This window comes from Polypterus senegalus, chromosome 9, assembly GCF_016835505.1.
Source record: "Polypterus senegalus isolate Bchr_013 chromosome 9, ASM1683550v1, whole genome shotgun sequence".
NCBI classification, from domain to species: Eukaryota; Metazoa; Chordata; class Cladistia; order Polypteriformes; family Polypteridae; genus Polypterus; species Polypterus senegalus.
The window spans coordinates 1,371,865-1,384,722 of record NC_053162.1 but is presented as its reverse complement, the minus strand read 5'-3'; the positions used below and the strand labels follow the sequence as shown (position 1 = coordinate 1,384,722).

The 12,858-nt window shown below is 39.4% G+C and overlaps 1 protein-coding gene across 1 annotated transcript in view; it reads left to right on the top strand.

Moving 5' to 3' along the window:
- The window catches only part of nup188 (nucleoporin 188), a 116,259-nt gene that overhangs the window by 57,313 nt on the left and 46,088 nt on the right, over positions 1–12,858 (top strand). Inside the window, exons 18-25 of the mRNA XM_039762583.1 lie at positions 48–135; positions 1,055–1,131; positions 5,589–5,703; positions 5,948–6,068; positions 7,544–7,610; positions 7,834–7,959; positions 9,032–9,165; positions 10,334–10,440. Of these exons, the coding sequence (XP_039618517.1) occupies positions 48–135; positions 1,055–1,131; positions 5,589–5,703; positions 5,948–6,068; positions 7,544–7,610; positions 7,834–7,959; positions 9,032–9,165; positions 10,334–10,440 (835 nt within the window). The remainder of the gene's footprint in view (positions 1–47; positions 136–1,054; positions 1,132–5,588; positions 5,704–5,947; positions 6,069–7,543; positions 7,611–7,833; positions 7,960–9,031; positions 9,166–10,333; positions 10,441–12,858) is intronic.

Here is a 12,858-nt window from a genome sequence, read left to right as displayed (position 1 = left end):
ACAGCTTTAAAACATACAAGTAACTTTTTTTTTTTCATTTATTTAAGGCTGACATCTGTTATAAACCCTCCAGTTGACATCATTGCTTCCTGTGTTAATTGTTTAACGGTACTGGCAGCAAGAATGCCAGCAAAGGTACGAAGTAGGATATCAAAACTTATATGAGAAGTAATCCATCCATCCATTGTCTAACCCGTTGAATCCGAATACAGGGTCACGGGGGTCTGCTGGAGCCAATCCCAGCCAACACAGGGCACAAGGCAGGAACCAATCCTGGGCAGGGTGCCATCCCACCGCAGATGAGAAGTAATAAAATGTCTAAATAAAAACAAACTTGTTATATTGTTCTGTGGACGAGTGGTGAACATTTTTTCATTTCATTTCCAGTTTAGCGAGAACCAATCACAAAACAATAACACATTGTACTAGTGAGAAGTTAAGCAAAATGGCTTTTGAGGCAACTCAGGCCCCTTCTTCAAGCCTGCATATTGTAATCTTTCTAGTTAGCCAATAAAAAGGGTCATTTTGCTTAACTTCTCACTACATCCATAATGGTTTTCACAGTACAACACCCTAGTACTACACAGATACTCTTTCTTTTTTATATTTTAACCAAAAGCTACAGCTTTTTTGGTGGAAATGTAAGTCCATTCAGTGGTTAGTTGGAGAGAAGCAGGTATGCTGACATTGTACAGCATTAAAAAGTTATATAAGGCGGTCATAACAGCATTGGAAAGCAGTTTGGTTAGACAGCAAAATCTCCTAGTGTACATCCTTCCCAGCCTTATTCATACATGCATGTAGTGTACGTGTACTCCCTACTCTTTAAACTTCACATTAGCCAAAATGATCAAAGTTATATCAGGAGGGTATGTTGTTATTTTAAACCATGCACTTGTCATATAACAGAAGTCAGTTTCTTGGATATTGCATCCCAGTGCTACGTGTATCTGTATCCTTCGTTTTTTATTGAAGCTGCTCCAGTCTCCCATCCTATGTTTGTCTATCAGTTGTACTTAACACGACATCTCTGTTTTATTTAATGGTCTGACAGGTCTGGGCAGATTTGCATCATACAGGATTTCTGCCATTTGCAACGGTACCACTGACCAGCATGGCTCAGGCTATCCGGTAATGTGATATGTTAATTTTGTCTTTTAAGTATATTTTTTAGTCTTGACTTATTTAATGCAGTGTGACATGATGAAGTAATTATCATCCAAGCTTTTTCATTTAGTCGAATTGATTTTGTCTGCTTTTGTGACTGCAGAGCATCAGTGGTGCTCAGTCAGTGAAGCCTACAATGATCTTCCTCCTTCTATGCGGTGTATCTATACTACTTTCTCTTACACTGGTGTAAAGACGAGTGTTTAGTGGTGCTGGCTGTCTCGTGTGTATAAGTCCCATCTTCCCCTCTTTGGTGTACCAGTTGTTTAAGTATTGTCACTTTATTATGTTAAAGTCAAATGTACAGCACACAGTGTATGGCCCATAGTCCCATTTTTAGTGCATGTTCCTTATTGCAATTACCACATTCATTTAACAACACGTATAGATGTAAAAAATACTAACGTTCAGATCCACTGTGAGTTGTTTGAAAATAAAAAAAAGTCCCAAATTTCAGCCAGTCATTTACAGTAACACCACCCCAACTCCATCCACCTTAGTGTAGCATTAGTCAGGATTACGACTTTCAAGATGCAGTGTGTGTCATTGGCTGCCTTAAATTCAGGGGTACTTGTTGCTTAGGGGGCTGTCCAGCTTGACGCCAGGGTGAATTTAAGAGAGAGCGAGACTTAGTGTTTGAAGCTTGTCAAGACTGGGAGCTGTTTCTACAAGTGAAGAAAAGTGGAGCAGAAAGAAGTGGTATAGAAGCACAAAGTCCTCGGGGAGCACCCTGTTGTGTGTGGCACAAGAAAAGCACGCAGGGCAAGAGCATAGCGACAAATGCGCAGAGCTAAATATGCTCGGCTAATAATGCGCCTTTTATTTACCGGAAAGATATTACATTTTATATAAAAAAAAATAGAATGAATGAAATGCAAATGTGGCAAATAAGGACAAACACTATGAATGAAGGGAAAACACAAAACCTTACTATGCAGTTTAGTGCACCACATTATGTACAATCCCTTTGACAAGTTTAAAACTGTCACCCATTATGTGGCAGGCTGCAGTGGAGCTTGTCACTTAATTAAGATGTGGGAGGATTTCAGTATGGCTGAAAACCAATGTTACATTATAATTTTAAAAACTCAGATGGTTTATGCTCTTGTTTTTTTTACACTAATGAACAAATGTTTTAATGCTCGATTGTGTAAACACAAATGGCACTTTTATGCATTTAAATACTACACTCAGCTAGTATTGATAGCAAGTGTTCACTTCTTTGGCTTGAACTAATGAAAGCGCAGCTTCTTTCTCTTTCACTCATGGCGTTGCTGATCAAACTCAGGACGAGACTCGGCTTCTTCCTTTAACTCCAAACCCCCATTTCAAATCTCAAGATCACTTAATCCAATGCAGACGTACAGGTAAGGTGGCCAGTTCTGGAATGAATGATCGGTCAGGTTGGACTCCACTTATTTTTCTTAAAGAGGTTGGCTCACTTATAATGCACAGTTCACATAGGAGTCTTTACACAAAGACGGTACTTTTAAGATATTAATACACCAACAAAAAGTGCATTTCCCTTTGCATGCCAAGATTGGTATATTCCTTGAGGGCACACGTTTATTAAATGTATTTGCAAGTTTTCCCACAAATTTCTAGTACACAGTAACCCCTTCACATTTGAGAATGTGCCATTTGTGGTTTCATTTTTTTGCAAGTTGGCTGTGAACAATTAAATTGGAATATTTTTGGAGCTTGCAGAAAGATCCCAGCAACTCAGAGAAAATGTGCTAGGCAAAAATATATATAAAAAATACTGAAAGTGATTTGTATCACATAAAATCATATAGAAATATTAGTATTATTTAGTATTTGTTAGTGTAAGTGCATATTTTACCTTTAGTATTTAAAATTTTTTGGTTTAAAAAAAATAAATAAATTGTGAGGCGGTGCAGCAGAGGTGTTAAAGACTGTGCTTCTGTCCAGTGATCTGTCGATTTTAGCTGAGCTGGTGAACGTCGTTGCTTAGAGCGGCTGATGTTCCAATCTGTTGGCTGTTTTCATTCTCTGAACTGACACTACAAACAGCATTTCAGGTTCGGATCTCAGCTTTGAGACTCTCCCTCCAGTGCTGCTATAAAGGCCCTGCAATCTGCCTCGCCCTCTGCTTGTGCAGTCCTACCACTGGCCCTGCCTCACACAGCTCACCTGGAGTCATTGGCAGCTCATTCTGGCACACTTTTTCTCAGCTCTTTGAGAAGCTTCACTGGAATCCATGCACCCATAACCATGGACTGCAGCTGTTGGAGAAGCGGTGGTGGAGCTGCAGAGGAGGCAGTCTCTCGGCTGTCCTCCTCCCTGCTCAGATGTTGCAAGCAGCACTCCAGATCCAAAATCACAGCTTCAGAACTCTCCAGGAACTCCTTTTAAAGAGTCAAGTAAATTCCTTTTAGGTCTTCATGGCACTCTGCGATTTGCTAAGTTGCACTGTAGGTTTTCTGCTCCCGCTTCTGACACCAATATAGCACTGGCATCACGTGCTAGAATGGATTCTCTTGTTTTGCACAAGGCTCTTTTAGGTGTTTTGCTATCCTTAAAAGGAACTGTCGCTTTTGCAGACTAGGCACACCTGCTGCTGGTAATTGAGAGGCTCATCTCTGGTGGGTGCAGTTTGTCAGTGCTGTTACAATTTTACGAATTGTGAATGTTATTTCCAGTACGATTCCAGTTCAAATTGAAACACTTGTAAAGGTTTGGGGGCCCCCCCAAGTATTGTTCATGCATTTTTACATTTGCACCCCTAACACTTACAAATGTGAAATAGTTGCTTTTCTTCTTGTAGGGTAGAAATGAAAACATTTTTATCTGGTATATTAGATCGACTTGTTCATCTTTTTGCAGGGATCAGCTTCTGTGGCCCTGACACTTGGGAAGTTCATTTGAAGGTGTTCTGGTTATGCAGCAGCCTTATTGCAATAAATAAATAGATGATTATATAAGTACTTGAGCATCTTAATGATATAAATGGCACTTTTCAGAACATTTGACTGCCATTTGTGGAGAAGCAGTGCTGTAGAGGAATATTTGAGATATCCTAATCAATGTCCTAATTTTTGATGCACAATTTATAAGAAGGTCATCGTCAATCGTTTTTACAAATTGTGATGGCCAGTTGGTCTAATGCACTGCTTTCTTTAATGGGTGTTTTATCATAGTATTTCCCTCTACTTACCCTTTACCTGTTTTCTCAAGGGTAAGTGTACTCGTCAGGTTCGTTATCAGGTTGGTCTACTGTTGCACTTTAAGATTATCACGCACATACATAGCTATACGCATACACACAGACCCTAACCACAACAGTGCCCCATGAATGAGACACACACGCCTGGTTAACCTCTAGCACTTTAAACCACACAAGTGCTTTAGGAATAACACAGCACTTCATGAGACTTGCTTATTAACAATGTTTTACAGATCTCTCAGACCTAAATATTACTTTTGGTCTACAAGAATACATTTAAACATACAAAGGCTCAGCATCTTTGACTATAGGCCATTTATCAGCCAAGAATGTTTTACTTTACGTACTGTTCCCTACTATTGGGTGGAGCTCACACCCTCAGCCTTAGTAAACCTCGCAGCACAGAGTGTATGGCAAATCTCCAGCTGCACCGGGTGCTCAAAGAAATCTAACTTATTACTTCAGTCACTCTCTATAGACATTAAGACAAAGCATAGAAAGTTAAAAGTAGCATGATATTTATTACAGGAATAATAATACCACCACTGGAACAAAGAATAATATAAAATAGGACTGAAAAGTCTGGATATATAGTCTTTAGAAAAAGCTTACGAAAAAGTTACAGATGACAAGGATGAATATCGCAGGCAGCTTGTGATCTAGCACTCGTAGTTGCTCGTGAAGCTTTTCTGACGACCAGTGACGTCTTTGTCCGTCGTTCTTCCTCCCTCCCTCCTTCCTTACTTACTATATCACTCCTCAGACAAGGCATATTTATTCTAAAATTGTACTGGGGGGGTTTGCAAGATGTGATTGTTAGATGTTGTGATTGGCTGGCTGTCAATATGATGAATGAATTCACTGTCCGTTTTCCCAAACAATAAAACTTTTTTTTTTTTTTTTGATGTTCTCCGAGGTATCGGCAGATCTTCCTTTCCCAGGCTATAAAATGATTAGATGTTCATCCTTTCTCAGGTTATAAAGTAGTGGAGCCATCAGCATGTCTTCTTTTCTTTGTTGGATCAGCTGTTTTAAAAGTGAGGTATAACTGGGAAGAAGATCTGCTTTGATTTGTCCTGAATGTAGTTCATCTGTTGTCTTGTCTTGAACAAAATAAAATGGAAATAGTAACCAAAATGTACAGATTTTGTACCCCACAACAATGGATAAGTAGAAATATAAGTTTATCATTTTAGGTATAAAAATAAATCTAAGCTGTGTTTTTTTTTTATAGAGCTGAAGGCATGAAGGCTGGAAATTATGGAAACTTGCTTGTCTTAATTGAACAACCTCAGGGGGAGTATGCAGTTACAATTGCTTTTTTGCGCCTGGTCACAACACTTGTTAAGGTAAGCTTCTCTTTCATCCTCTAAGCTCTTTTTTGTGTCCTCCTTTTTCATTTTGTTTGTGTATTGGAAGCTTCATTTAACAAAATGTACAGTGAAGCCTATTATTTCCAATGTGGAATTTCTAACAGAACCTTTATCATTTCAATTTGCTTGTTCATTTTTTCGTTTGTAGACTTTGATGCAAGATATCACCAAAGGTTTGTGAGTGATGATTAGTTTTGATTGTCCTTTGTCTGCTTTACAGGGTCAGTTGGGTAGTACACAGAGCAAAGGACTCATTCCCTGTGTGCTCTTGGTTCTCAAAGAGATGCTGCCATCATATTGCAAGTGGAGATACAATTCCTATGGCGTACAAGAGCGAATAGGTGAGGCTGGTTTTGATAGAGGGATTATTGCTATGTTTGGTTGTTTTATCAGTTTGGGTCCATTTTGTATCTGGTCTTTGATTGAACTTTTTATTGTATGCTTTTTAGTTCACCATGAGTTGATGATGTCATTTCTGTGTATGCTATCCATTTTCCAACCCCGCTGAATCTGAACACAGGGTCACGGGGGTTTGCTGGAGCCAATCCCAGCCAACACAGGGCACAAGGCACGAACCAATCCCGGGCAGGGTGCCAACCCACCGCAGGACACACACAAACACACCCACACACCAAGCACACACTAGGGCCAATTTAGAATTGCCAATCCACCTAGCCTGCATGTCTTTGGACTGTGGGAGGAAACCGGAGGAGACCCACGCAGACACGGGGAGAACGTGCAAACTCCACACAGGGAGGACCTGGGAAGCGAACCTGGGACTCCTGACTGCGAGGCAGCAGCGCTACCACTGTGCCACCGTGCTGCCCCTGTGTATGTTATTCATTCATTTAATCAATAATAATCACTTGCAAGTTAGGCGCATAAGCTAATTAACAGTAATGTTTTCAAAGGTTGATGTGTCTTCTGTGTCGGCATAGGACGTATACACAAAATAAAAATACTAACACAATAAAATAGTCTGCTTAAATAGGGAGAAATTAAAATGCCTTGAACCAGAGCATGTGAGGGAAAAAAACAGCAATAGTAAATCATTATATGTATCTACGAGTTATTCTGACGTGAATGCAGTCTTGTACATACTTTAATGTCGGTTTCCATGCCTCTTGGATATATTTTGGTGAGGCTATTGTCTTCTAAGTTTCCAGTTCTTCTCATCCAACATGTCTGTGTTAGGGAGCTGAATGTTTAACTTCTTGGTGAAACCTGTTAGGAGTGAAATGTATATCATAAAACAGTAACTGATTTCCCCACCTCAGAACCCAACACATTTTTAAATTGAAGACAGGACTCTTTACCAATACATGATGACGAAATGAAAGGCCTTCAAGTCTAAATGTCACTCCCATGATGCTTTTAGGCTTCCTGTTTATGTCAGTGCTGTTAATTCCAGAAGTAACTATTTAACAATATTTTAGCAAGAAAAACATTCATTTTGCACGTTTTGAGCAAGAAGTTGTATTAAAGACAGTGATTATGTGATACGAGGAACATGAGATTTCTTTTTAATCCTTTATTACATGAATATTTTTCAGACTGTTTGGCATTGGACAGCACCTTTGTTGTGTCATAATCTTCTTTTTCTCTATTGTGCATGAAAACCTGAGATTTTTCTCGGCAACCAACAACAAAATGCATGCTGTTAGTGACATAAAAATATTTTTTGAATGAAGTATTCCTTTAAAGACTCCATTATAGTAATCTGCGGAAACTCAAGTATTAATTTTTGCAATATATGTTACTGTGATCTCCTAAAGCTTTTTGAGTTGAGATGAATCACTTTGCTGTTTCCATGTAGGTTGTTTAATATTGGAGCTGATCCATGCCATTTTAAACCTGAGTCCAGATGAAGAAACCCAAGGAAGGTATGGATGTGAAGCAAAGATGAAAATGGAAAAGCTTTATTCTACATATTTTATTTTGCTGCTGTTTTTGAAATAATATTTCCATTTGATTCAGAGTCCTGATGTTGTTTGAACCGTTAGCTTTATTGTTTTTATTCCTTCGCTATATGAAGGCAGAAAATGGTTAAAAGCAATGTCTCATTTCAAATCCATAACTCGTTTTATGTATTTTTATTTGTTTTAGTAACCTGAGCTTACAGTCCCTGTGTGTCTACAGTCTTGCCAACACTGAGGCTGGTCAGGCAGTTGTTAGCATTGTGGGTGTCGGTGTCGATGTGATTGACATGGTCATGGCGGCACATCCAAGCAGGTTGGTTCAATCAAAACACATTAAAGTGCTTAAAAGCTTTTTGATACCCTAATTTTTAGGTGTGGCTTGTCATTTTTCCATTTATTGTGTTTAGTTGTGTGTGTGTCAATAACAGTTGAGGTCAAATATTGTTAATGATGCGGGCTGTTAATTGTATTAGAATTTGGTTCAGTTTCATCTGTGCTCACCAATGTTTTGTGCTGGAGTGTGTGATTTCAGTTTGGGCCTCTGCAGTTGCACTGCTCTTCAGTAGAATTTAGTGACGAGAGTTCTTCTTACCCTTAAAAATTCATCAGTCTTTGCAGTCACTGGATCTGTTTGATCCCAGTTAAAAACAAATTCTCAAGGCCATTGAACTTGGGTTGAACTGTATTGTACTTGATGGGTGGTTGCCTTTTCCTTTACAAATACTTTTATTTGTTAAAAGTGGAGATGTTTTCTGAAAACTATTTACTTTTGTAAATCTGTACTGTTACAAATGCTTGCCGATTTTTATCCAGGTCTGAATTCACCTCGGTGAGTTTGTGTGTGTTTGGAAATGGATCCTGACCTTTTTACGTTTTGTACAGTTTGTGTGAAGGTTTGGTATTATGAAGTTATTTATTAAAACATGACGGAGGGGGCAAATATTGTACTAATGCTTGATGTGTGGTGGGCTTGTTTTCCTTTACAAATGTTTGTAATAAATGATGTAATGCCAAACCCGGACCTCGGAGGGCTGCGGTGACACCAAGTGTTCTCCACAGCCTCTTTCTTAATTATTAACCATTTAGTACTTTGAATGATATAGCTCTGTCCTCCTTTCATTTTTATTTTTTACAATTCAGGTCACTTAGTCACTCATTTCTTTTTTAATAACCAGCAGTCAGACAATAATGACATGAAAAGGAAGCCCGCATATGACCCACTAAACTTGAACCCATTATACAGTATCTTTTCAAAATGAAATACTGGAAAACATAAAAAATTGTGATAACGCTGTAATGAAGTGCCGTTTCCAACTAGCTAACCAGGTTCACAAACGCTCCTGAATGTTACACCATGCAAACCGTTTCTTGTTTTTATTTTGCAGTGGAGGAACAGAAGGCCCTGGTCAGATGCTAATTCAGACAGTGAAGCTGGCCTTCTCTGTCACCAACAACGTCATTCGGTTGAAACCTCCGTCTGATGACGTGTCTCTTTTGGAACAGGCGCTTACTCAACATGGTACAAACTGTTTATTTTATTTCACTTGTTGAACATTTCAATTTTGCTTTATTTGTGATTTCATGGCCGTATCTCTTATTGTAGCTCATAGGTGACAGAACACTTTAATTAGTTGAAGTTGCACTTGTATGTAAAAAAAAAAAAAAAGAAAAGAAAAACAAACTTTCAGCAATGAAGATGATGATGATGATGGCCTGCTCATCTTTAGAGGGTTTTCTTATTTGGGCGCAGACTTGATTTATTGATTTCTCTAATTGTAAAAGAGGGCTATAGATGGATAGGAGAATTGGGTCTGTAGCCTGATGCCCCATTTAGGGTTGGATAGATTAGAGTAGAGTAGAGTAGAGTGGGCAGTAAGCTGCTGCTAATGGCTGACCACTTTTATATTGCAGCCCAACCCACTGAAAACGTTTGAGATGGTTAGGGTGACTGTGTCGTAGCAGTTATTGATCGGCTGTCCTGGAGTGAAGCTGTTCGACCCAGGGGCTCATTAAGGGATGTTACAAACGAGAGCCCTAATGTACCTGGGTGTGAAATAGTTACCCTCTGTGACTGATGTATGAGCAGCTGGGTAGGGTGCTATGAAGTGAGGTACCCCTTAATTAGCCTGTCAGCTGATGACAAATGTCTTCTGTCACTTTGTCATGGAGTGCAGAGGGATGGGAGCTGCCAAGGCAATGGCTGACAGGGTGTGTTTTTAACAGCCTCTCCGGTGCTTTCCTTCAAGCTGCATGAGTCTGTGTGTGTGTGTGTTTTCTCATTTCCTTTTTTTCTGCTCACTAGAGACTCTGTCCAGCCAAATTGGCTTTTACTGTAGCTCTTCACGTGACCTGAGCCAAAGGGTGTTTGTGGAGGATAATCCCTCAGCATGACCAGACTTCCTTGAGGTTTGTCAGGCGCTCTACAAACAGGCGGGGAAAAAAGTCTTCATGTTTGTTCTGCTTTTCAAGAAACACATTTAAGAGCGGCATTCCCTGCTACATCAAATGTGCTATGACACATGTGCGTGAATGCTTCGTTAGTGTAGTATTTGTCTATAGTGCCAGTCTCGGAGAAGATCTGTTAGATTTTTTTTCTTCTTTGTTAGATCATTGTTACTAATTGTTATACCAGCATGTTAAAGTATGAGTTTATCTGTACTAACATTCCACCATGATTGTTTTTTCAGGGAGCCATGGTAATAACCCAATTGCTGTTTTGGCAAAGTACATCTATCACAAGCACGATCCAGCACTTCCACGCCTTGCAATCCAACTGCTAAAACGTCTAGCAACGGTAAATAGTTCCCACATATTAATGGTGTGTGCTTCTGGAAGGGCATTAGATGTGCATTTTCTGCTTTGTTTTTTCTCAAACCTTTTGTAGTTTTAGGAAGAAAGAAAGAAATTGAATTAATTGGCCACCACTGGCAGGCTGCAAATCCACTACCAGGCAGTGTGTGTTCTCATATTCTATTATAAGGGAGCAAAGCATCTCCCAGTTTGAACAATAAGAAGATGTAAATCAGTTTGGTCATCCATTTGATGTTGTGCTTACAGTATTTGTGAAATGCAATGAAAGTTTATCAGTTTTATTAAGAGGTGTATTAAATCTTCAAATAACTTTGACTGACGCTCTTAACTCTGAATTCTTAGAATTAGTATTTACAGTCAGTTTCACCGTACTTACAGGTCGTTAAATGAAGTGATGCAGCCAGTCATTGTCCAGCCCGCTATACCCAAACACAGCGCCATGGGAGTGTGCTGGAGCCAATCCCAGCCAGCACAGGGCGCAAGGCAGGGTGCCAAACAATCTACCTTGTACCATTTTTGCTTTTATGGTTCATTTTAAATGTTATGCTTTTTGTAGTTTTTAACTTGCTTACATGATTTAGGTTGACTCTTGTACTTTCAGAAGTGAATTGCAGGAATCGAATCCTCACCTCTGTCTCTCCCGTGTTCCTGTTGTCCAAAACTGATGTAAATCTGGGTACTACACCTCTGCACCTTATTATTCCTTTGGAGGACTGTTGCCACCCTGATTTTTGTTATATGCATTGCAGTGACAATAAAAGTGTCCTATTTAATGCACCTTAGAAAGGAGGCACAAGTTCACAGTCTTTGGAGCCAGAAGTGTTTTGGAAATTAGAATTTTTCAGATTACAAAAGGATACAAACCTAGAATATTTCCACAGGTCGAGTATTCCTTGATGGAAAGCATTGAGACACGTGTTTAATCAGATGTGATTGTGATGTGGTTTGCAAAATATATTCTCAAGTAGAGTAATGCCCTGTGCACTCGGCTGGTAGTTCCATAAAAGCTGGTCGCTTTTTTCGTGGCACTCACTGCAGTTGTGTTCTTTGTGTCATGTAAGAACTAATCCAGTCAGACTATTGATAGAAAGCCCATTTAAGCTGAACCAAAGTGCTGCACAAGATGAGCTAAAAGAAACAATTAAAATATCAACACACATTGCAAAACCACAATCATGACAAGCTTTACATAAACATTGTGCTCCAATTACACATACGGGTGTACATGAAGCAACATATACTGTACAAACAATGTGTATCCTTGTATGGGGTCAAAGGCCAGTGACAAGAAAGAAGTCTTTAATCCATCCATCCATTATCCACCCCACTATATCTTAACTACAGGGTCACGGGGGGTCTGCTGGAGCCAATCCCAGCCAACACAGGGCGCAAGGCAGAAAACAAACCCCGGGCAGGGCGCAAGCCCACCGCAGAGAAGTCTTTAATGATGACCTAAAAGTAACCAATGTCAGGGCAGACCTAATATAATAAAGTGAGCTATTCCAAAGCGACCACTGCAAAACCTTGACTTCTAGCCCAGACCTCCGCACCATTTAGAGCTTCTGCCTGGTAGATGTTGGTGTGTAAACGTGAAGGAGTTCTGAAAGGTAATGGAGGGGGGCATTCCATTCAAACATTTAAAAACAAGTAACACAATTTTAAAATCAACTCTGTAATGGACTGCAAGCCAATTGAGCATTGGTAAGATATGGTCACACTTACAAGAGCCTGTCAGTAGACGACTAGCCGTCGTAGTAACGATGCCTGAGCAATACCTACATACAGAGAGTTACAATAGTCCAAACACAATGTTATAAAAGCATGAATGGCCTTTTCAAAATCACTAAAGGAAAGAAAGGCCTTACCTTGGCTAGAAGTCACAGCCGAAAAAAAATATAATAATGCATGGACTAAAATGTCACAGTACAACTTTGTTTCGGAACTCCTCTCATATTTTTGTACAAGTTAAAGACTGTCTCTTAACTTTCCTTTGACTAAATGTTTTCAGTGGTCTTCATCTGGAATGTTTTCATTCATAAAAGAGAATAAATATGTTGTACCTGGGTGGGAGCAGAAGCCTGTAGGAGTCTCCCCTCACAGAACTGCTACAGTAAAACTGCACTTGAACTGCAGCCTGCAAATAATTGTTGATTAACTGAAATCTGACCAAACCCGAGTCATTGCTTTAAGAACCGCATCTTGACCCAAACCCACACATTTATTATTGAGAGTCAGTAAAGTAACACTTTATACACATTTTGTTATGTCACAGCCTTATTCCAAAATGGATTAAATTCATTTTTTTTCTCAGAATTCTACACACAACACCCCATCATGACAACAGGAAAAAAGTTTACTTAAGATTTTTGCAAATTTATTAAAAATAAAAAAACTGAGAAAG